This window comes from Lepidothrix coronata, unplaced genomic scaffold (genome assembly GCF_001604755.1).
Source record: "Lepidothrix coronata isolate B3197 unplaced genomic scaffold, Lepidothrix_coronata-1.0 Scaffold116, whole genome shotgun sequence".
NCBI classification, from domain to species: domain Eukaryota; kingdom Metazoa; phylum Chordata; class Aves; order Passeriformes; family Pipridae; genus Lepidothrix; species Lepidothrix coronata.
This window is the reverse complement of record NW_016690296.1, coordinates 132,394-155,910: the sequence shown is the minus strand read 5'-3', so window position 1 is coordinate 155,910 and position 23,517 is coordinate 132,394. Positions and strand designations below refer to the sequence as shown.

At 41.7% G+C, this 23,517-nt stretch overlaps 1 protein-coding gene across 5 annotated transcripts; it reads right to left on the bottom strand.

Annotated features, from left to right (window-relative positions):
* Positions 1-564: 564 nt before the first annotated feature.
* Positions 565-23,491, bottom strand: LARP7 (La ribonucleoprotein domain family member 7). 5 transcript variants are annotated; one of them, XM_017825165.1, is made up of 14 exons: positions 23,334-23,491; positions 23,271-23,286; positions 19,625-19,833; positions 18,133-18,233; positions 17,922-18,005; positions 15,628-15,792; positions 15,077-15,185; positions 14,122-14,502; positions 13,502-13,628; positions 11,218-11,366; positions 10,200-10,321; positions 7,771-7,930; positions 5,734-5,825; positions 565-1,110 (listed from the first exon to the last, which is right to left on the bottom strand). In XM_017825165.1, exons 3-14 carry the CDS (start codon positions 19,830-19,832, stop codon positions 1,030-1,032), a joined length of 1,779 nt encoding a protein of 592 aa, XP_017680654.1. In that variant the 5' UTR covers position 19,833; positions 23,271-23,286; positions 23,334-23,491; the 3' UTR covers positions 565-1,029. The 5 variants fall into 5 exon arrangements, with proteins under 5 accessions (XP_017680654.1, XP_017680653.1, XP_017680655.1 ...); XM_017825164.1 differs by lacking the exon at positions 23,334-23,491 and adding an exon at positions 23,222-23,232 and having other exon boundaries at positions 13,502-13,631; positions 23,273-23,282; XM_017825166.1 differs by having other exon boundaries at positions 566-1,110; positions 10,200-10,318; positions 23,334-23,490.
* Between the last annotated feature and the right edge of the window lie 26 nt (positions 23,492-23,517).

Here is a 23,517-nt window from a genome sequence, read left to right as displayed (position 1 = left end):
CATCAGCAAGCTCTTCCCCTCCAGCCCTTCCAGCCCTTTTGTTTGTCCCTTATCTTGCACTTTTCCCCTCTGTTTTCCTGCTATCTCCAGCCTGATCGCTGCCATTCCCTCTCCATTGAGTCGTGCTAATCCTCTCCATTCACTCCCTCCCTGCCAGCAGGGCTGAGTCACTCACAAGTGCAGCCTCGTGTAGAATTCCAATTTTACCTCCAGGGATTTTTAAAATATTGCCAGTCTCCCGTGAAATACTTGAAAGCCATTAAAATCACCATCTTAACCTGTGAACTACCCGACTTTTAACACTTATCTGCAAGTGAGAACTACTTCTGGAGCTAAGGCAACCACAGGTATCAAACAAAGATATTATTTCTTCCACCGAAGATTCTTCTAAAACAAAAAAAAAAAAAAAAAGCTGAATTCAGTTTAGTGTGTATTTATACAAGTAAATTTTCTTCCAGGCTTCTCCACGACAGATTTCCCGACAGCCTTAGCCAACTGAAAATACAGGGAACATTTTTCTCCTGTACTTTGAAACAGTTTGATGGGCTAAAGAGAGGCCTAGAGAGGTTTATGCAGCATTAACCACTTTTATTATTTATGGTGGCATAAAGCAAATGGAAGAATTGGAGATACACAGCTGAAGTTTTCTCAAGCGTTTTATTTTATAACCTAGTGTATAAAACTTCAACATACAAAAAAAAATTTAAAAAAAAAAAAAACAAACAACCAAAAACAAACAAACAGAACAACAACAACAGAAAAAAACAACCCCAGAAGTGAACTAAAGCAAAAATCTTGTCATACACGTTTTCCAGAAAGCTTTACCTAGAAAGGCTCAGAAGCAGTGAACATTCAGCCTATTCAAAAATGGGGGTTCAGACCCCTCTTCACACTTGCAGTCTGCAGAGTTCTGGCTCCGGGGGCCCGGGTTTAGTTGCTGTAAGCAGTGGTGGCTGTGGGGGGCTGGGGTTTTTTGGTAGGTTTGTTTGAAATACCTGCAGTTCACACTCCCAAGCTCATCAGTCCTGGTTAGTTGTCATCAGTGAAGCGAATGTGTTTGCTTGTCTGCTGAGTCTTCTCCAGTCTCATTCTCTCAGCCTTGGCAATCAACTGCAAACAGGGAAAACATCACAGAAAATTAGAGGAAAGTGGATATTCTTAGGATTTGATCTTCCAGTCATGGATATATTCTTCACTGGTTTACCAAACTTCCTAAGAAAAAGCTCATCTGAGCAGCTGAGCTAAGCTGGATATCTGTCAGATATAAAAGGTATAAATTCAGTGTTGCCTCAGAACCATGAAAAATACAAGTGTCTCTTCAGTTGCTGAGCAGTTGCTCTTATTCCATCCCTTCTTCCTCCCAACATGGTCCAAGAGAACAAAATATTAATTTTAAAATCCTAAAATACAGTCTCACACAGTAAGTAAAAAAACTCTGGCCTTTTACTGGATTTATTTTCTTACAGATGCAGGAAAAACAAGGTAAGGCCACAAAAGGAGTGTTTCAGGAATATTGTGGCATTTTAAACAGGAAAAACCCCCCACATCTCCAGCACACCACACAGAAACCCACACACACCACTCAAGAACAACTATAAAAGCACAGAAAAACCACACACACAAATAAAAAACCCACAGAACCCCCCAACATGAATACAAATACATAAACCCACTAAAGACAAACACAAAACCCACAAGCCACAAAACATAGAACACACTGAAACCACAAACTCACACACAAACACCACAAAAACCCCAAATCTACACAGAAAAATGCACACACACAAACCACAGAAACCACCAATCAACACAAGAACCCCCACAAAAAGGCACATGGAAAAACCCCACAAACCAGCACAAAAACACAGCTGAAGGCACATACAAACCCCACACAATCCAACACCACAAATGCACTCAAAGGCACACACAGAACCCACAATCCCCCACAAAAAACCACCAAACTCTCTATAAATAAAAAAAAAGCCCCAAACACCACCAACACTGAACAACCTAAAAGAAAAAAACAACCAACCCACAAGAAAAAAATTAGCATAAGTCTCCCAACACCACAGAACACCCCAAAAACCTAATAGACAAATATAGTCAAAGGCACATACAAACCCCACACTCAAAAGGCACGTACAGACAACCCCAACCACCACAGAAACCACAAACCAACACAAGAAACCACAAAGAAATGCAGGCACACACCACACAAAAAGACACAAAACCACATGAGAAAACAAAACCAAACAAAACAAGACAGCTATAGTACAAAAAACAACCCCCAAAAGAAAAAAAAAAAAACAACAAACAAGCACCCAAACCAAAAAACCCATTAACAGAAAAAACCCTGTGCTGGGGACAATTCAAATATATCAGCTATTGCTCTGGGGAGGGGGCATTTGCTCACTGGGCAGCCCCACTTTGCTAGATTTGTAAAATCTCACATATAAATCAAATGATTTGTTCCTTCTGCATGCCTGTGGCCTGCAGACCAGCACTCAAGTGCACGGGATGCTGCTGCACTGATTGTGGCAGCCAGGATTTCAGAAGGAAAGGAATAAAAGTGATCTGAAGATCTAACCAAGGGTTACTTTGCTCTCTGATACCTAACACGAAAAAATTGCTAGAAGAGTTTAACACTAAGAAGTGTACAGTGGTTTACTCGTTCCACATATGGGATGGAGAATTCCAAACAAGGGAAGTTCTAGAATGTGAGCTGCCCAGTTCATACCAGTGAGTGTTTTTATACTGGTGCCTCAGAGCTCACGAGAGGCCTCAAGGATTCCCCTGTTCAGCTCATCAGTCCAGGATCAGAGCCTGTATCTGAGCACACTAATCCTGTCTCCCAAAGGGTATCCAGCCCTTCCACAGACACCAATGTCACAGAGCCAGGGAACTGGGGATGTGCTCTGGAATGGGCCCACACACAGGGAATTTGCCCAGCCTGGCAAGGACACAGCCTGGGACCCCCAGGCATCATCAGGAGAGAACAGTGTGGGCTGTACCCAGACATTCCCACTATCCTTCTTTTCCATACATCCTGTAAATTATGCCACCCTTCACAAATACCCAATTCTCACTTCCTCACCAAATGCCTTTCACTTCTGCCACCCCTCCCACCCTCTTATACTTCCTCCTTCCCTCTGGGAAAAGGGGGCACAAGGTGCAAACCACATTCCTCCCCCCACCCTGGGAGACAAGGATCCAAGGGGAAAGCTTGCAGGCACTCCACTCCTTGGCTTTGGGAATGGGAGACTCCAATCAGTCTGGAGTTTAAGGCTGCAGACTGATGGATTGCTTTAGGTCTGAATAAACTGGCACTGCCCTAAAAAACAGTTCTGGCAGGAAGGTTTTCCATCACTAAATCACCGAGGTGGTTTTATCAAGGCAGTAAAGCCACAGACAAAAGGGAAGATGGATTTGGAAGGGGCAGCAGAGGGGTGGCATTGAAGGACCAGACCCGGGGGAAAGCCTGACACTGAACACCTTTTTCACTCCAGAGGACAGCCAGGCCTTAGTCAAGTTCTGGGGAACCTTGGGAATCTCTCATTTGGACATTTAGTTTATTATAAGAACTATGCCAGAGAAAGTAAAATCCCTACTTAAATCTGGTCTAATCAGTTTTGGGGGTGAGCATTATTACAGAAATCTGCTCAAGTTATCCTTAACCCTTATCCCAGGGAAAGAAGTGTCACGGTTTGAGATAGCCCCAAAAATCTAATTCCCTAGTCCTAGCCCCCTAAACCCATCTCACATTAGGTTGAGATGTGGGAGGGGGCTAGGACTAGGGAATTAGATTTTTGGGGCTATCTCAAACCATGACATACTTCCTAGCAATTGCTCTTTTCCATGTTTTTTAACTGCCTAAAGTTCAGCTCAAAAGCTGTGTGCAGCCAGAGCATGGACTGCATCCCATCATTTCAACACTAATTGAAAGAAAGTGTAAGATGATGTCTTAATTCCAGGCATCAAGCAGCTAAATGGCCAACACCCATCCTCAAAGTCTGGTAAGGTATTTAAAAAGGTTTTTAGCAGAATAGACCTTGACAAGAAAGATACATTAATGGCATATTTTGCTGAGGTATTTTATTATGAATAATTACTTTTTTCTTCCTTTTGTTGGGAGCTCCAAAAGAAATGACCTTGTAAGCACTAAGGAAGAATTTTCTAATATTAAAACACTTCTTTTACTGTCAGTCGATATTTTGGGAATACAGCCTGCCCAAAAGCAAGGAAAGGGTTAAGAGTCACTGACTGCAGCCAGGCATTCTTGTCTTGATGTTCTGCTTCGCAGAGTTAGCATTTAAATGGAATTCCCCGGGCTTTGAAGTTCACACCTCCCGGTGCGGGCAAGGTGATGGGCAGGGGGGAGGAGCAGGAGTTTGCATCCCTGTGCTGCCTTTGTTAGGCAGGACCGAGACAGTTTGTGTTTGCAGGCCAAGATGAGGTGCATTACTGCCCAATTGACACCGGTTTGGTCAACAAATACCAACCTTCAAAAAGATGAAGAGCAGAAACTTGAGAGCAAGTCTAAATTAAAGTCTAAGGTGCCACTTCGGTTTAAAAAAGTAAAAGTATATTAAAACAAAAAAAACAGCTGGCAGCATTGAGTAAAATGCTCTAAAGTTGTACAGCTTTCCCATTCCCTTTCTAGTCATATTAAAGAAAAATGGCTCAAGTCAATGCCATCTTTAGGCTTTTAAGAAAATTAAATCAGACCTTTGGGCAAGTTCTTTATGCACACCTTTGTTTAAAAGAACTCTGCTCATCAATCCATGGGATCTCTGAAAGAACATTCAGACAGACAGGGTAAGACATGTCCAACATGCCTCTGACCTGTACAACCCCTATTCCTTTAGGTCAATTAAATATTTATTTTCAATTACATATGTAATTTCTCCCCCCTCCTAGCGTCCAGGAAACAAGAGTCTCCAAAGTCACCGGCAAATAATTAAGGTCAGATGATTGTGAAGTTTTGCAAGCAGCAGCAGAAAAATTCGGGTTAAAGCCAACCCAGAAACCTTATCTGCAGTGTGTGTGAAGCAAACCTGGCAATAAAAAGGTCTGTGAAATACTCTTTGGCTCCTCTCTGTCAGGTGGAGGATCTGACTGGCTTAATCAAGGAACCCCTTCATGCCTGGAAGGATCTCCTGTGGCAGGAGTGGAGGCTGCAGCCAGCAGGTTCATTGCAACACTGCCTCAACTCTGCAGCCTGACAGGCACCCCAAGGTCAGGGCTGCCAAGGAACTTCCCAGTTTGGATCAGGAAGCTGTACAGCAATGGATGCCTGCCAGCATTCACCACAGCTCAGAACTGCACAAATACAACTGTGGAAGTGCTGAGGAAAAGGAGATTCAGTCTCAAGAAAACCATTTTCTGCATCAGAGTAGAGTATTATCACTATAGCACTAAACTTGATTTCACTGGAGCACATCGAGACTACTCAAGTTTTTGATGAGGGTCTGAAAAGAAATCCAGCTTCAAATTAACTTCAGGCCTTTAGACACACACTTAACTTCCTCTGATTGTCCCCATGAAGACAAGCCTTGCACTTGTCAACTGGACTGGGACAGACACACATTCTCTCCTTTGTAGCTGTAAAACTCTGCTGCAAAATGATTTAAGTGAGTTAAATACACAAAGTACAAAAAATTATGGATCTGTGCAGAAACAGAGTCATGTTTTTAACCATGGCTGTGCAGCAAAGAGATCTGAGTTGCACATTACCTTCTCAGTACCCCTCTTCTTTTCTCGAGGCTGGTTTAGTTTAGCTTGTCTGTCCACTAAAATCTTCTGCCAGTAACGCTGTTCATTGTCACCTAGAAGAAAAAATAACATTGAGGTACATGAGTAAAAGTAGGAGACAAACAGATGTACTGTTTTCAGCCTTCACACATGAAAATACCTGTTAGGGAAACCCAGCAAGTAATTCCTCAGTAATCCTAAAGTTTCCTGGTCACAGAAGTCCTACAGAATTCCTCTCTACATGTCATGAGCAAAAGGAGGTGAGTTTTAGCTGAAGTTTCACCACAGCACATGGAGGCCCTTTGATTTACTTCTGTACTCAACCTCTGACTCATTTTAAAACAACTACCAAACAGAAAAAAAAAATTACTGTAAGAACAACTGAGACTGTTTTGTCCCATCAAAACCATTGCCTGGGGACTCCATAAGCTGTCAGGAATATTTGAACATAGGCAGCAGTACAAGGGCAAATAACGGTGCAGCTTTTCCCAGCAACTGCCTTGCAGTTAAGTGTCAGTTTTCCACTGTTCCCTCTGGTTTGGGATGTAACCACCACAATGGGAACTCTGTGATAAGTTGCATGGTCTCATGGTTCACCTACAGGGAAGTTTCCCAAATATATTCCTGCAAAAGTGAACCATCTGTGATCGTGTTCACATGATATTCACCTGAATATTTTTAGTAGTCAAGTCTTAAAAAGTCAAATATTACTGGGAAAGATTTAGTCCCTGCAGTAGGGAGCATTAAAGATTCCTTCCTTATTCTTATTCTCTCACCTTAGGCCAGGGAGGGAAACTAAAATCCTTACTGGGAGTCCCTTGTGCTTTCCTGGGAAGCTTTTCCATTCTTATTTCAATGAGCCAGTTAGAAAAAAGAAATAAATCTTAATACTATGAATAGAATGCTCCTACAATGTAGTACTTATTCCTAATCTCTTACTACACTTTTATGTAAAGACGACAAAACCAGAGACAAACAATGAGAGACAAACTGAGAGCACTCAGCTGTTAAAGCCAAAATTTAGAGTTGTTTCTGGATCTCTGGAGCACAGAACACACTGGAGACAAATCTATGCCCAAATGACATGAACAGCATTCACTGAGTCTTAAACTTGAATTAACTTTGATACTATCATGAAGGTTGATGCTTCTATTAAAGCTTTGCCTTCTGCAATCCTGAATTGACTTTTTGGGGAGTTTATATCCCTGCACTCATGAAACTGGACTTCAAGTGAGGGTCTGTGCAGGACTGGGGTAAAATCTCAAATCACAGATGAGGGAATCTCATCTGCTTTTTTTGCACATCTAGAATTTTTAGTGCATGTCTAGAATTTAAAAGCTTAATTGTGAGAGACTTGCTCTCCTTTCTACCTCTCAATTCCATAGAGAGATTTTTCTACACTTGGAAAACTAATCCAGTCCAATCCAAGACATGAAGTAATTTCAGAAAGAAGTAACAGACATTAGAATGAGGTTGCAAAGTAGAGCCATTGGAAATTTTTGTGTAAATACAATTAAGAAAAAGGTTTATTCTGGTCTAAGTTACCCAACTTCCTGAAAAATCAAGATAATTAGTAGGTAAGTGCTAAACCCACTCCAAGTGTATCCATGCTGTTGGACCCTTGTCCTGTTATTTCACACATCAGTTCAGTATTTAAGTCTCTTTAAAATTCTTTTGCATCATCAGAATGTTCTATTTATAAAGCTGAATTATAAAGTGAATTTATAAAGTGAATTAAGTGCACTTCCACTGAAAGTGAAGCAAATCAGTCAGAAAATCCAAACAGAATTAACAGCAAGCAAAGTTTATTTTTCTCTGAACGGTGGCATAAAACCCCTTAGAGTTTTACTCATTTCACTAATTGTAAAATTCCTCCCCAAAACCCAAGCAGCCTTTTTCCCCAAAGCAAGATCTTTAGACACATCCCTAAAGCCACCAGCTGAAACGATCCTTTCCACAGTCATTATTCCACAGCCTTCTCCTGCACATTAAAAAAAAACAAACCCAACAAAGTCTTACCAGTGAGAACTTCGAATTTGCAGTTGTTTTTGAGCTGGATCTCTTTGTGGGATTTCAGGACAGTCTGGGCATCCTCGGGAGTCTTGAAGCGGACATGACATTCCGTGTCCCCCTCCAGCATGTCAACGTAAGCCACCTCAGCCAGCACCGCCAGGGCATCCTGGCAAAGCACGAGGGAGAACACACACCATAAATCAGCCTTCAGAAGGAGAATACAATCAAAAGAGTGACTTTTGACCATTCCATTTGGAGGTCATTAACATTCTCAAAAAGTAGGAGGCAGTAGCTGAACTCTGTCGTTTAATCCATCAACCTCTTGTCAAATAGTCTGGAGTTAATATGTTTACCTGAATTCTGATTTACCAGCCTACAACATCTACCCATCTCTTCCTGCCATCCAACAACTTAAAGCAGTAATTTCTGAAAAAGTCAGCATCATTTTACTAAAAGGAGCATCAGTAATTATCTGTTTTGGTTTTTTTTCAACACTGTATCTGACTTTTTTCTAAGAAGTTAAATTATTGGCATACTACCACAGTGTCGACCCCACCGAAAATATAACACTTTATTGCACGCATTAAATATATAAACCCAAGCCCATTCACGGCAGATTATCTGAGGAATGAGTAGTAAAGCAACTCTGTCTTTATGAAGTGACCTCTGCCTGATAGTTTTCACTGACAGCTAAAGGAAGAAGAGTCACAAATGTTCTTGCAGATGAAGTACTTGACTTGTAATTCCTGCTGTTAGGGAAATTAGGCACCACCACCACACGTTCCTACTCAATTTGGTTCCCAGCAGGCAGCTCCACTAAGATGCTTCCATTCAGGAACCACACACTGCTTTTAACCCTCCACTACCGAGGGCAGCCTTAAAACAAAAAACAAAAGGTTAAGTGACAGCGCTGTTAAGATCATTTGAGAGCCACCAAAAGCTGCTTTCCAGCCTCATCCCGGTATCCCAGTGTCATGACTGCATGGAAAACTAAAAGGAACTGAAGAGTTCACTGGAGTTGGCAAAGGTGAGCAGCTCTGAGAAGCACCTTAAGAGCAAAACGGGGTAGAAGTATAAAATTAAAACATGGAAATAGTATTTGTGGCAGTTTTATGCAGCTGATGGTCCAGTAACACAGCAAAGCCAGGTTCGGTGGCATTTCTTCCTTCAACAGTTATGTAACCAGTATGGCCAGGGGGCAAAAAAAGTCCAAAAAAAAAAGAGTTAGTTTTGTGCTATTTTAATAGTAAGTTTTCCTCCTGCCCACACCAGGTTAGGGTGTGACACAAACTTTTAACAGTGAAGTATATTCTGCAGTCCAGGGGGCCCTCAAAGGTTACAGGGACAACTGCCACATTCCCCCAGTGTCTCCAGCACTCAGACAACTGCCTGCAAATACACCAGATAAGGCCGATTAAGTTGAAACCCCACCATCACTGGGTTTTCAGGGTGAGAGAGTCTCTCCTCTTGCTTAGGTTAACGCACACAAACCTCACACACTTGCCAGTGACTCGAAATGGCCTCCTCAGTTATAAATGTCGTTTGAGAAATCCCCTCAAAACTCCCCTTTTGAACCATGTGAACCACTGACCTAAGTGCTCTGTTCAAATTCTTTCCAGTTTTTATTCATCCAGAAGTGCAATTTGTGAAAGAAAAAAGTGTCCTGTGTCATACATGGAAACTTCAGTATCTGGAAAAACGCTGTTATTTCCTTTGGAAAACTTTTCATATTTCCATTTCAAGAGGATGCAGCTTAAAACTGGTATTTTCCTTTAAAGGAAATATTCTGCTTAGCACGTGTAACTTTTGTATGGTGACATCACACCAAATGGAAGGTATCCTAGACACTTTTCAAGAGGAAAAACAGCACTTGGCAGAGGGGAAAAAAAAGTGACCCATTTGACAGGCTCTACTGAAATGGAATTTGTCACTGTGAAGTTATTATTGGGAAAAGAAAAAGAATTGTGGTTGGTTTTTTTTTTTTTTGAGAGAGAGCATTTTCCTGCCCCTTAATTCCTGCTACTGGAATTAAAAAAAAATATACTTTTATATTAAGGAAATGTTTTTCTAGGTTTCTTGTTAGGATAATTGGCACAGTGATTGATGCAGAGTTCTGTATTTGTGTCCAACTCTTGTTAAACTGGGAAGCACTAGAGAGGCTCCTTATTTTTGTCCCTATTTTCATAACAAACTTGACATTGCTGGAAGCACACCCAAGGCTTGTTTTCACTTGGAAACATCCCCTTGAGCCTATTTTGCCCTCGTAAAATCTCTCCTTCACAGGTAGTAGACAAGAATCTGTATGCAGCTAGTGGCCAAAAAGATAAAGAAAACCCTTCAGCCAGGCTGGGTTAAATGCTCTTCCATATTCAAACATTTGAGGGGCACAGCCAGAGGAAGGGCCAGCAGCTTCCCTGAGGTTACAAAGGCGTTACCTTGATGTGCTTCCTGCCCGGCAGGGGCTCGGTGCTAATGATCTTCACAATTACTCCGCTGACGAACTGAGGCCCCATTGTGTTGGCCTTGGCGGGAGGGGCACCGTCTTCACCGCTGGCTGCTCCAGTTTAAAACAGGGAGGGGGGAAAAGAAAAAAAACAAAAAAAAAACAAAAGAAAGTTTTAAAGTCTGTTAAATTGAGAAACTAAAGTTCTGCAAGCGCAGAAGTAACACAATGTAAACAAGCAGCAAATATTGTTAGTGCAGGTGAGCTGTGGTTCTTTAAACCAAGGTCAAGATTGCCCACAGGTTAAAGTCAAAGGAAGTGAAAAAAAAGAAAGACCACTTCAAGAAAACAGTCTTACAAAGGGTTTTTACAGACCACAGCGCCCTTATAAGAATATTTTATATTCTATTGATTATAGTTAATAGTTGAACCCTCAGTTTTAGAGCAATCAAAACTATGCAGACAGGCATTGGAACACAAGTGCTGAAGTTAGTGAAAAGAAGCAAATTCACAACAACAGAACATCTCTATATCCAACAACGGTATAGATTTTAATACAGGACATAATTACAAAGCTCCTTTTAATCATAAAGCAGATAAAGCCCAATTGCAAGATGGCTTTTTTTTTTTTAAATGAAATTGTTTTGTGAATCACTGCAGGTACAGTTAAGCCAAAGCAAACCAGGCCCGAGCTGTAGTCTCAAAAAAGCTGATTCCTGATTTACCTCTGAGGCTTTTAAAATTACGTTTACCTAAGAAATATCCTTAAGCTTAAGAAGGGCTACTGGAATATGCTGAATTGGCTTGTTTGGTCTTTATTTATAAAGCACCTCAGTCCCAAATGTATCTAAATACAGGGGGGACGCTGCTTTTAGTATTTGGCACTCAGAGAAAGCACCAGCAATTTCAGAACGTAAAACCACGTGGCAGCATTTCTGCAAGATCAGTGTCTTGGATCCCTTGTGTTGGTGTAGTAGAAACATAAAAAACAAAACCAAACCCAGGGTTACTTTTGTGATTTTCCGATTTCTGGGCGCAGGATTCCGTTTCCATCTCCCCCGCGGGCTCGGGTTTGATTTGAGACATGGTTTTCTTTAAGGAGGCCATGCTGGCTTTCTGCAGGGCCAAATATTCTTGCTTCAGTCCCATCCACTCGGTCCTGGAAGAGGCGACACAGGCACAGCAGGTCAGTTGTAAACAAAAAAACCGTGTTTAGAAACTTCATGATAATTGAAGAGTTTACAAACAGCTTTAAGGCCGACTAGGTGAACAGCTGAAACCATCAGAGATCTTCCCGCACTTCGGTCAAATTAAACCTTGGCCACATCCAAATTTTTTATTATTTTGCTTTCGATTTGATAAGCCAAGAGAGTTCCAACAGGACCAACCTATCAATGCAACGGAGAGACTCCCAAATTTGTTTTAAGTATTCAGACAGCGTGTAGAACAGCTTGGTAAACTTGTGTTTTTCACTGGAACTACACAGAGTACAGGCACTAAACTCAGAGTTAATTCAGAGACGGTAAAGTCTGAATTCACTGAATTAGTTCACTGAACCCGCTCCTGTGTCACTATATTAAGAATCACTCATTTATTTTCTGGAAAAATCATTGATGGAAAATCAACAGCTGGTTAAACCCACCAAAACCCCATCCGAGATAAGGACATTCCTTACTATTCAAATGCATTTTGGTGAAAAACCACCCCCCCCCCATGGCACCAATTTATGTATTTACATACATTTAACATGGAGATGTTTCTGCAAACAGGGCGAGAGCTTTGCTCCGCAGCAACACAATGCCCGCGGTGCCACTGTGAGAACGACTCATTGTTACCCTAATCTGTGCTATCAAACGAGCTGATAGAGGATTTTTAAAGAGGAGGATATCTTGGGGTAATGGTTTTAGCTGTTAACGGTGACAACTGTAAACTTCAAAAAAAAAAAAAAAAGGATCCAGCCTCACCCAGGATCAGACATTCTCAGCAGAGCAAAGGCATTAAAATAACAAAAGCCCCACGTAATGATTCTTGGAGATAAAGAGGAACCCCCATGCCTAGGCAGGGTTGGTATAAATAGTTCTGGCCTGTCTCGCTGTTTTTCCTCCAGGAAGAACAACCCAAGGGAACTCCATTATGTAAGTATTTGCAGTGCTTGTGGTCAAACTTTTTCTATTGCCCTCTTTTGCTACTGTAATAAAAAATTTAACTCAAATTCTCTATTTGTAGCAGTTTGCTCAGAATCCTGATATAAGAGGACAAGCATCGTCAATAATTCTTATTTTGTGTGTCTGTGGACCCCTTTTACTTTAACATGGAGGTGCTTTCTGTGATTTAGAAAAAGTAAGTGCTTCCATGTTTTAGTAGAGGTGAATCCTGATCGCAATCCTGCAACATCTCCTGGGATTTTACCTTTGTTTTTTTTTTGGGGGGGCTGCACTTCGGATTAAAGATTCCGAAATTCGGGAAACAGAAGATGGAAGACTTCAGCGGGAGCAGATCTTCCTCAAGAGCAAAAATTCGAAAGTGGCTTAAGGTTATTTTAAATTTTAAAGGACTTCCTTTGCTTTAACATGGAGGTACCTGCTGCCTAAAAAAAAGTAAGTGCTTCCATGTTTCAGTGGCGGTGGATCCTAATATTCCAAGGATTTTTTAGTTATCATTTAGTTTCTCCACCAAAGGACCCCCACAACTTTAATGTGGAGGTACTTGCTTTGCTCTTTAATAACAGTAAGTGCTTCCATGTTATAGTGGTGGTGAATCCTTATTTTTCCTCAAACACTTCCCTCTAAGAAACGTGTAAAAACGCCAACCAAATGTGTTAATACATAAATTTTCATCACGGTACTGCCCAAGATGGCAAGGACCCCCACGACTTTAACATGGGAGGGGCTTGCTGGATGATTAAAAAGTAAGTGCTTCCATGTTTTAGTTGTGGTGCTCCCTAAAGAGTCCCATCAGATTTAAAATAATTTGTGTTTTACAGAGAGCTATGGGTATTTCAGTCTGCAGGCTAATACTGTTGCTAATGTGTAACTCTGTAAAAACAACTGGAATTGCACTGTAGCAATGGTGTTGGACTGTAAGACATGCATCGATTTAAAGAATCCTAATTAAAGTAACTGTATTGAATTTATCGATGTCAATAAAGTATGCAAACGAAGAATTTGAGAAATTGAAAGTATCATACAAATTACAGCCATATCCAGAACGGACAAACTTAGGGGGTTTGTTTTTTACTTTTAATAAACTTGATTTATAACAACAGTAAAACCTCTACCCAGTTCTGTCACCTACTTGGACAGTACTCTGAGGGGGATTACTTCTTCCTCCATTTTGTGCCTTTCCTTGTGTTTCTTCTTGTGCTTCCTTTTAGCTTTAGAAAGGGATGTGTCTTTTTTATCTTTGTCTTCTTCTGCAGAAACTTGTTCAAAAGAAAAAATTGGTTTATTTGTAACACTGCAACACGTTCTAATAAAATCACTGAATAAATACTTTTTTCTATTGACTACTTCCAGTGCAGTTCATCAATAGTCTTGTCACACCACTACACGTGATTTCAATGCAGCTTTCCTTATCTCATGGGACCAACTGGGATCATCAGCATTTTCCTTTTGTATTTTATTGTATTTATCTAGAATCCTATGCTGCCTCCATTTGCCAAGGCTGTTTTAACACATCCTTTAACTTACTTAACTCAAGCTTTATTGATATGAACTTCTTTGAACTCTTTTTACTTCTGATTAGATTTACCTGCTTTGGTGTTGCAAGTTCTTCCCTATTCTCCATGCAGCTCCTGTCCGTGGAATGACTCCACCAGGTTTAAATTTAACTGCAGGGAATACCACACACTCCTAAAACGACCTAGTACACCTTTATCTATGAATAAATAATAATAATATATCAGAGCCAACAACCTTTACCATTGGAATCCTTTGGAGCTTCTGTTGTTTCTTCTTTTACTGGTTCAGCTTCATCCTTTTCAGCAGTTTTCTTGACTTTTGGAGCCGATGTCTCCCCATCTCCTGAGCTGGTTCTTTTTCTCTTCCCAAGCCTGCTTTCACAAGTTACCTCTGAATTTTCTGTTTTGTCCAATTTCCTTTTCTCCCTCTTGGAGGGCTGCCTTGGAGTCTCAGTTGCCTCCATTTCAGAACACTCAGATGGAGTCCTGTGTCTTTTTGGTTTGGGTGTTGGCTCCGTTGTAGTGTTGGTGTTTGATTCCTTTGGCTCTGCAGCTGCCTGTGCATTGCTCTCTTTCTTCATTTTGGATTTCTTTTTTTTCTTCTTTTTCTTCTCTTCTGTGTTAAAAATACCATATTTATGTTAACTTAAATAAGTTAAACAGTCGTGATACCACATGTCATGATAAACTGGGTTCTTAAGTGGCATCTCTGGGAGAGAGGCAACACATTATTCCCCAGTTTTCTCTGGGAATTTTCAAAGGAAAAAAACTCCAGGAAAAATAAAATGGATTTTTTTAACACCCCCCCTCCCCAGTTACTGGTGTAACAAAAATAATGGTAATTGTGAGGTATATTAACATGATTTATCATAAAGCTTATGAAAGAGATGGGCAGTGTCTGAAGTCTGGGAAATTGTGTATTACACCACCAGAAAGCAGGAAAAATGTTTCAAATGCAACTGGATGTTGCAACATCCAGTAGATTGAATTTATTGGAACCGTGTTTAGATGCCAATACAGGATTATTTTCTCAGCAATATCCCCTTTTTTTCCCCCTTAGTAATCATGAATCATGCAAAGAGGTAATGAATGCAGAGATGCTCTAAGTGCTTCTGCTGAAGTAGCAACAGTTCCACCTTCTCTTCAGCAGCTGAGGCACCAAATTCATCCAAATAACCTTGAACACTTACCTACTACAGTGCTGTCACTTGTGTTCAGTGTAGGAACAGGCTTATTCTTCACTGTCTTGGGGAAAATTCCAGGTTTCCGTGGTGCTTCTTCTGGTGGATTATTCAAAAACTTAAAAGAGAAAGAAAATGAGAACAATAAAGACTCTCCATCCAAGTTACAGCCAGCAGTCCTAATCATACTCCAGTACAGAAATACTTAAAAATCACAGTGAAATACAGAAAGTTAAGCATGACTGTGCTTGTCTGATAAAATTTAATAGCCACTGTACTGTCCTACACTGAGCTCTATTTCAGTAAGAGATGCCAAGTGTGGCCAACCAAATTATTGAAAAAAAATACCTATTATGCTTTAATTTTTAAAGATTTGTGGAACTGATTGGAGGTCCGGGAGCAGGAGACAGGAACATAACTCCTAGTAAGTGAAGTTTATAAATCATGGTATTTTAGGCATTTCTCAAAGATTCAGCAGGTGAACTAAAATAAAGACCAAACTATTCATGTCACAGTGACAGTAAGAACAACGTTGACAGGGCAGAGGCACCAGCACTCACCTCAATGGCTTTCTCTGCTTGCTCTTTAGTTTCAAATTCCACAAAAGCGAAGCCCTTTGGGTCCCCAGTAGTTTTGTACCGGGGTATACTGACATAAACCACGTTACCACACTTGCCAAACACCCTCTCGATCCAACTGTGACTGACATTCTTGGGAAGCAGCTCCTAAAAAAATAAAAAAAAAAGACAAAAAAGATAAAAGTGATCTGAGAAGAAATTCATATCCCTATAACAAATGCATTCCATAGTTATTTAGATGTTCATCTTCTTCCTGTGAGACACCAAGACCTATCTGCAGGTGTACCTTTGCAACGTGAAAATCTTACACCCTGGTAAATTTAAGACCTTGGAGCAAACACAAGTCTGCACTGCCTCAAACTACCCACTGCAAAGCACAAGGCATGTTTTACTTTTATTTTCTGTTAATTGGTGGCAATGCAGGTATCCCAGAAAGAGTTCTTCTGGGTCAGTGCAGAGTCACTACTGCTCAACTCCTGCTGCAAGCTGACATTTTCAAATATAGCAGTTAGCACTTGTGACAGAAGCTTTCAGGCAGCTTCTTGGAAGACAAAACTGTCTGGTTTTTATTTCTATAAAATCCTTAATACAGCAACACATTTCAGCAGCTTGCAGACATCACGTCTGAGTTCCACATTTCCACTCTCCTGTCATACCAATTTCTAACAAGACCCAACTGAACACTTTAAAAATCCCACTGTCAAATTCTTGCCTACACAACAGAGTGTCAGCACTGCATGTTTTTTCCATGGCAAGTTACTGCACTAAAAGGTTTTCCTTGTAGAGAAACATCTGCCACATTCAGGTAGAAAATTGTATTTCCATTAACTTGGTCCGTCAGGGAAACATTTCATTATTGTTTGGTCTGAGGCTGAAAAGCCAAGTTACTCGAAGCTTTAAAAATATTATGGGATGAGTTCAAAGTAATAGTAAATGTTTATGTTAAAGCATATATATAAAAAAAAGGCAGGTTATTTCAGGGAAATTTAACTTAGCACCACTGCTGTTGTCCCCATTGCCATATCCCAGCTATTTACCAAACATTTGGCCACACACTTGAGCTGTGTACAGACAATGCAGCTCATGCCATTGACAGTATCTTATCCAAAAAACGATACAAGACAAAGTGTTGGAGAAGTTCAAAGCAGTCCCTGTAATCACCTTAGGAAAATATTATGTCTGGCACGTCTTATTTACACCAACAAAACCCAACCACCTTTTCCTGGGCTTTTGTTAAAGGAGGAACGATCAGAGCAATTGGGTTTCTCCTTATCTGGCTGGGCTGGTGTCTTGGCCATGATTGTTGTGTGTCCATCCCAGAAACCTTGGTGCCTGCTAGGAATTACTAATGCAGCTGTTACCAGCTACAGGTCATAAAAAGCTTTCTTGAGAGACAAATGGAAATTCCACGCTGGCTTCAATATCCGTATTTAAAATATATATATATATATATATATAGAACATGAAAAAAATTGCTTTACTATTTAAAAAACGGCCCAAGATTTTCATGTGCAACAGCTGAACCATCAGAGCTCTTCCCAAGCTACCAGTGAAGCTGCTCAGCAATCTGATAAAGCTGACACATCTGAAATTACACAGTGATACAGACTTCTCCCATCAGCACAAGCTATTTTCAGTTAAATTAAGGAATCACTCCAAGAAAGTAGCCATAGGACAGCATGCTAATAGAAGAATTTAAACAAAAAATTAATTAGGAGAACTGTAAGGAAAAACAACGTTTAGGTATATTATGCCTTTAAAGGAATGATGTTTGTGTGTTACAAAACCAGAGGCACTTGCAGTAACAGGTCTTATAAACAGATTGTACTTCTCAAAGTACCCCTGATGAACTTGCAAACTCAGCCAGAGCCTGTCTGATGAAACTAATTGTTATTACAAAGCTTTAACTACATTAATGTAATTAGTCAATCTTCCTTGGTGCCACCGGTGCTCCTCTAATGGCATTTACAAGAAAAGCCCTGTGAACAGAGCAATAGCTCAATCAAATTGTACCTTTTCTCACCAGCATGTGAAGCAGCCCTTGGCTCAGTATTTAAAAGTATTTAAGAAATCCATGTACCAAACCGACCCCTTCCTTGCCACAGTCACTTGCAGTTCTGTATTTGCTGAACTCAAATTTGATTTAAACAGGGCTGCACAAGCAGCAGCCCCTGCCCAGTTTACAAGACTACATATATTTTTGCACTCTTAATTTAATTTATTTGAATTAAAGAGTTGATAAGAGGGACCTGAGGGACACACAAGCCCAGCCTTACCACATAGACAGTCCGACTGTCCACATCCTTTGGCCTCTCACCCAGTGGTTGGCGTCTTCTGATTCTGGTTCCTTCCAAGTCCAGCTACAAGTAAGGAGAAATAAGCATTTTTCCATCAGATTATTGCCCACTTCAGCACCTCCACCACTGTTATTCCAGCACCAGCAAACACAGAAACGTTAAAAGGTTTAAAATGTGAAAAGTCACATACCTCCACAACAGAGGAGCTTTTAACTGCCCGAGCAATCAGCTTCCCATCAGTAGTTAATTTTTTCATCTTGTTGAAAGAAACAAGAAGTGATATGTCAACATCTAAGGGGAAAAAAACAAAAGAGAGAAACAAGGTGTAAATTATGAAATCAGGGTAAAGTCTTCTACTCAGACGATTTTCACCCTCAAAATTCAAGTTTCAAGTACACCCAGATTTCATTCTCTTCGGTGCTAACCTTTATCAAAGGAATTTGGTTCTTTCACCTCCCCACCGGTAGCTGTTGTCTTTGAAGACAAAGGAAGAAATCCTCCCTTCCTGATGCAGTTTTACAAGACAAGAACAATTTGCATTGAAAAAGTGCCCCTCCTTCAAGTCCTCAATTGAGATTTTAACGCCACACAAAGAGCCCCCGCCTGCTCTTCACTTGCAAGGAGTCAGGCTGCAAAAACCTTGAGAGAAAATTAAGTAGTATTAGTCTTAATAAAAATTTAGACATCCCATCTCTAGTGTATCTAAACAATGTAGGCTAAAATGTATTTATTATGTTATTAATTATTTAAGGGCTTCCTTTAAAAAGGGCTCGACAAGAAATAAAACTTTCCCTGAAGTTTGAGTTGTTTTGTTGGGTTTTATTTAAAAAAAAACAAACTGGCTTAAAGGTCAATATAATTGAAGACTATAGCAAGCACTGAGAAAGGTACATCCCCTGCATAACACAACTGGATTAATGATTTACATTTAAATTAAACAGGGACTCCTTAGCAAAAATAAGTAAACACTTTTAAAAAACCCTAATTTTTTTTTGTTAGTTTTGATGGAAAAGTATCACCACTTTTTCCATACATACTGCACTGTGAGTCCATTTGATATAACACACGATTTAACAATTATACTGAGAGGTAATTTACCACACACTGTGCTGATTTTTAAAGCAAAGACATGTCAGTCACTGCAGCTAATGTGCAAATTCTTTTCTTTAGAAATTGGAAAAGAACTTCAGGTCCAAGCTCAATTTCCTACTCTGAAGTCACAAATCAACCACGTGGAAAAACTGTCTAAAGGAAACACTCACAGGAGCCCTACAGGCAGATACACAATTAATTATGTATCAAACTTCTGCAGAAAACACACACCCAAGTGACATTTTAATTTCTGCACATATCTACCCCACCAGACAAGTTACCTCCAAGAGCAAAATGAGCTTTGTTTGTTCATTCTTAAAATTATACCAAGAGAAAAAACAGATCTCCCAAACAATCATTTCCACCTGGCAGATGCCTCTAACTTAGGGCTGATTCTGAAGGAAAGAGACACTAAACAATTTTAAAAATGCAGTACCCAGCTCTGATTCCTGAGCTGTTGATGCCGATTTCCAGCATGGAACTACTGCCTTCCCTCAGGAGCATACATGCACCTCAAAATAACTTACAACGCAGGGATGAAAAAAAGTGAAACGTAAATGTTTACTGAAATATGCTGAATATAAACTTACACCCATCTCTGGACTTCTCTATTTGTTCTCGGAGAAATCTGTCTTTGTGGAGATTTACATCCCCAAACCAGAAATCCACTTGCTTGGCTATATCTGCCAGCACCTGTTTAACCCTTGACCTCTTCTTCTTCTCCCTCTCCTTCTTCTGTTCAGTGCTTTCTTCTTCCATGGCTTTGTCTCTCGCTGTTTCAGTCTCCATTCCTGTCATCCTGTCAAATGAAAGGTAAAGATAATATTAAAAAAAACCAAAAAAACCTCAAAATAGTCTTATTTCAGGAAGTTCGCATTCTGGGTTTATCTTCTGCAGAAAAACAAGATACTTGCCAAAGAGAACCTACAAAAACTCAATCTAGAAAGGAGGGATTGTTGGTATTTATAGCAGGTCTGGTAATAGTCAGGTTTGTTTTAAAAAACTGGCTTTATGATGTCAAAAGTGCAAAACCACTCTCTCAGCTGCCAAGGGCAGTAATTCAGTAGTGTCTGATTTTAATGGCAAACCAAAGCATGTCAGAAGCTCAGAATCAGGGCCCTAGAAATTCAGGACTAACTAGAAGGAAGTGACTTAATGTACAGGTTTACTTTTGAAAATATAAAACCTCTTTAATGCATTCATTAAACTTTTTTGTTCACATTTCAATTCCTGTAGCTGAAAACTGCCAGTCACCACTTCAGTACCTCATTTCACAAGTGCAAAAAAAAAAACCAACCAAGAAACAATCACACAAAAAAACCCCCCCACAAACCCAAAAGACCCATGCTGCCAGGAGCAGACAGTTTTTGGAAAATTAAATTAACACAAAAATTCGAGTAATTAATGTCACAATCACCATATGAAAGACTTGTCAGCTTTGTGCCAAGGCAGCAGGGCCATCGGGGAGGAAAAGCCCACCTCCGACAACAGGCTGGTGAGATGGAAATGGTCTCCAAATTATTGTGCAAATCAGGCTTCCTCAGCCCGAGACCAGCTTCTCTCCCCGCTGGGAGCTCCAGGTAGTGAAAGGTCAGCAATCACCTTGGAAAGATAAGCCAGGTAAAAACTCCCAGCTAAGCAAGTTCAAGCTCCACTCAAGCCCTTCAGCAAGTTTTTTATATTAATAAGTGACCACATCAACACGAGTGTGGCTCACCCACAGCAGAGATAGGTTTGGAGAAGCATTTTGAGTCATTCCCTCCCAGGAGAGAGGTTCTCATTCAAGCTTAAAAGAAGAACAGCTGCAGGCCACATTCTGGGCTTCCCCCTCACTTGGTGCTTTAGAAGTGAAGCTTGGGAGAAAATGACTTTGGGACTTAAAACATTAAATCATACTCAAAACACAGAGTCAAGAGTAAATGGCAGCTCTGAATATGTACATAAACTGAAGTATCACCACGTGCCAAGGTCCGTGGTAGTTTGGATTTTTCACTTGGCAACTCTCAGCACTTATTCAACTTATCAGCACTATTCTGATAAGACATTAAAATCAGAAGAAAGCAAAAGCAGCGTCAAAACTTCACTCTGATAAAGAAAAGCACCTCCTCAAGTGAAATAAAACCTCAGTGCCTCTATATCCCAGAGTGAAAGAAGGAAAAGGAGGGGCGATTAAGCAGGGGGGAGGAACTTCAGGAAAGCAAAGATAACGTAAACAAAAATAACTCAACTTCACATATATTTACAGAAACTTATCTATGGTCTTTAAAAAGCAAGCATTAAACATGTCAGTGCTAACCTGTATTCAAGCCCAACTTCTATCATTATCAACATCTAGAAAACATAGTAAACCTCGACTGTACTCCAAGGTCTGTAAGAAGCAGGGTGCTGACATAAAATACACTTTATTCTTTTAAGCACTAATGCGAATGCTTATTTGCTTTGGGCATTTTAGGTGGCAAAATGGGGCAAGTCAAGTTGGGGGATGAAAAACAGTAATTCAAAATACTTTATAAACTTTCAAAGTGTTTTTATATAATCAGTGGCAACACTTGTCCTTCCGGGCATTTACTGCAGAATAAATGCAAGTATTCAGCAAACCTGAAACTACTTAAAAAGAGACACGTCCTGGCATATTTTCACAGCAATGGAGACACAGGTAGAGCTGCAGCAATGAAGTTTCTACCCTGCCTTTTCACTTCTCCCTATGCAAAAGGACGGGAGATAAATACACGGGGACCAGCACAAATGTCTTCACCTAAAAACACTGGAGCTCCTGCTCGTCCTCCATTTTAAGCAACAAAACCAACACATCATTTTAGAACTACGTATAAGGCGTTTAACAGATTTAATGAAACCTCTGTGCTCACTAACAGAAAAGGCTTTGCTTCCACCTCACAGGGATGAGTGTTAAGGCTGTTTCCAAACCCCTCTGTGTCAGTCCTGCCTTCCACCATCATAAGAGGTGGCAAGTGGATTTATCTGTGTTCAGGAAGTGACTGGACATGGTACTCAGTGCTCTGGTCTAGTTGATAAGGTGGTGACTGGTGAAAGGTTGGACTTGATGACCTCAGAGGTCTTTCCCAACCTAAATGATTCTGTGATTATCATTAAAACACACGCCCTCAGCACCAAGTTAGGAATAGGCGGATTCACCCAGATGACACCAAAAGGGCAGCCCAGCTCCCTCTGCTTAGTCACTACACAGTTCTCGCCCTCTGGTAACTCAGGTGAATTCTATGACCTAAAAACTAAACTCTGGTCCTTCCCCACTGGGGAAAACCAACCCATTACAGAGGTGAGCAAGCAGCAGAGATGGAGAAAGGAAGCGGCAGGAACAAGCAGTTGGAAGCGGGATGGAGGTGGATACAAAAGCCAGGCATTCTGCTGCCGTTTTTACAGCTGCATTCTACCAGAACCAATGGATATCTATAGAAGAACCTCTTGTTCTTGACCCTTCAAACAAAGGGGAAACAGGTTTTTCTAGCCCTAACTCATATTGGCCAGCCCAGCAACTGGCTAAATCGTGCTTGTCCTCAGGTTCGACCACCACACATTTAGCACTGCAGTAAGTGATAGCTCCAGTCAGTGATAATTCCAATGTATTGTGTAGCCTGTTGCTTTTCCCAAGGCACCAAGTAAAGGGATCGGCAGGTGCTTCTCATATAATTACGCACAGACCTCGTATGGATAAAATATTAAAAAAAGCAAGCGCAGACTAGCCCAAAGCGTTATTGCTCATGTCCCCCCACCTCTCAACACAGGATGATCTCCTCCAACACGAGCCTTGACTCCAGGAGTCACCTGCGCGGCGCCTCAGGGCCAAGCCACCTCAGCACTCCGGGGCGACGCCGGGGGACAGGGGCAGTGAGGAGCCCTAAGGAAAGCGCCACCGGCGCCGGGAGAAGCGGGACACCAGGAAAACAGGATGCCCAGGGGCGGGCGGCGCCGCAGGTGAGGGCAGGTCGGGGTCAGAGCGGGCGGCAGGCGGGGAGCGGCGCCGCGCTGAGGGAAAGGGCGCCCGCCCGCCATCGCCTGAGGGGACCGACCGCCCCCCCCACCCCCCGCCGCGAGGGGAGCGCGAGGGGAGGGGGCAGCGCGCGAGCGGCGGGAAACACGGGAAGGGGGCGACAGCGCCCCCTGTCGCCGCCACCACCCACAGACCCGCACCCCGTTCCCAAGTCACTGACCTGCCGTCGCCACCACCCAGACGCTCGCACCCCGTTCCCACTCACTGACCTGCCGTCGCCACCACCCGCAGACCCGCACCCCCTTCCCAAGTCACTGACCTGGCGTCGCCACCGCCGCGGAGACACCGGTTCGGCCCGCCCCGTCCGCGGCTCCTCCACCGCCGTTATCTCCGTCAGTCCCGGCGCGTCGCGCTAGCGGGTTCCACCGCCCCCCCTCTCCCCCTTTTAAGGGATGAAAAGCCCCGCGGCGGCGCCCGCGCGTGCACGGCGGCAGCGGCGGGGGCGGCGGGGGGCGC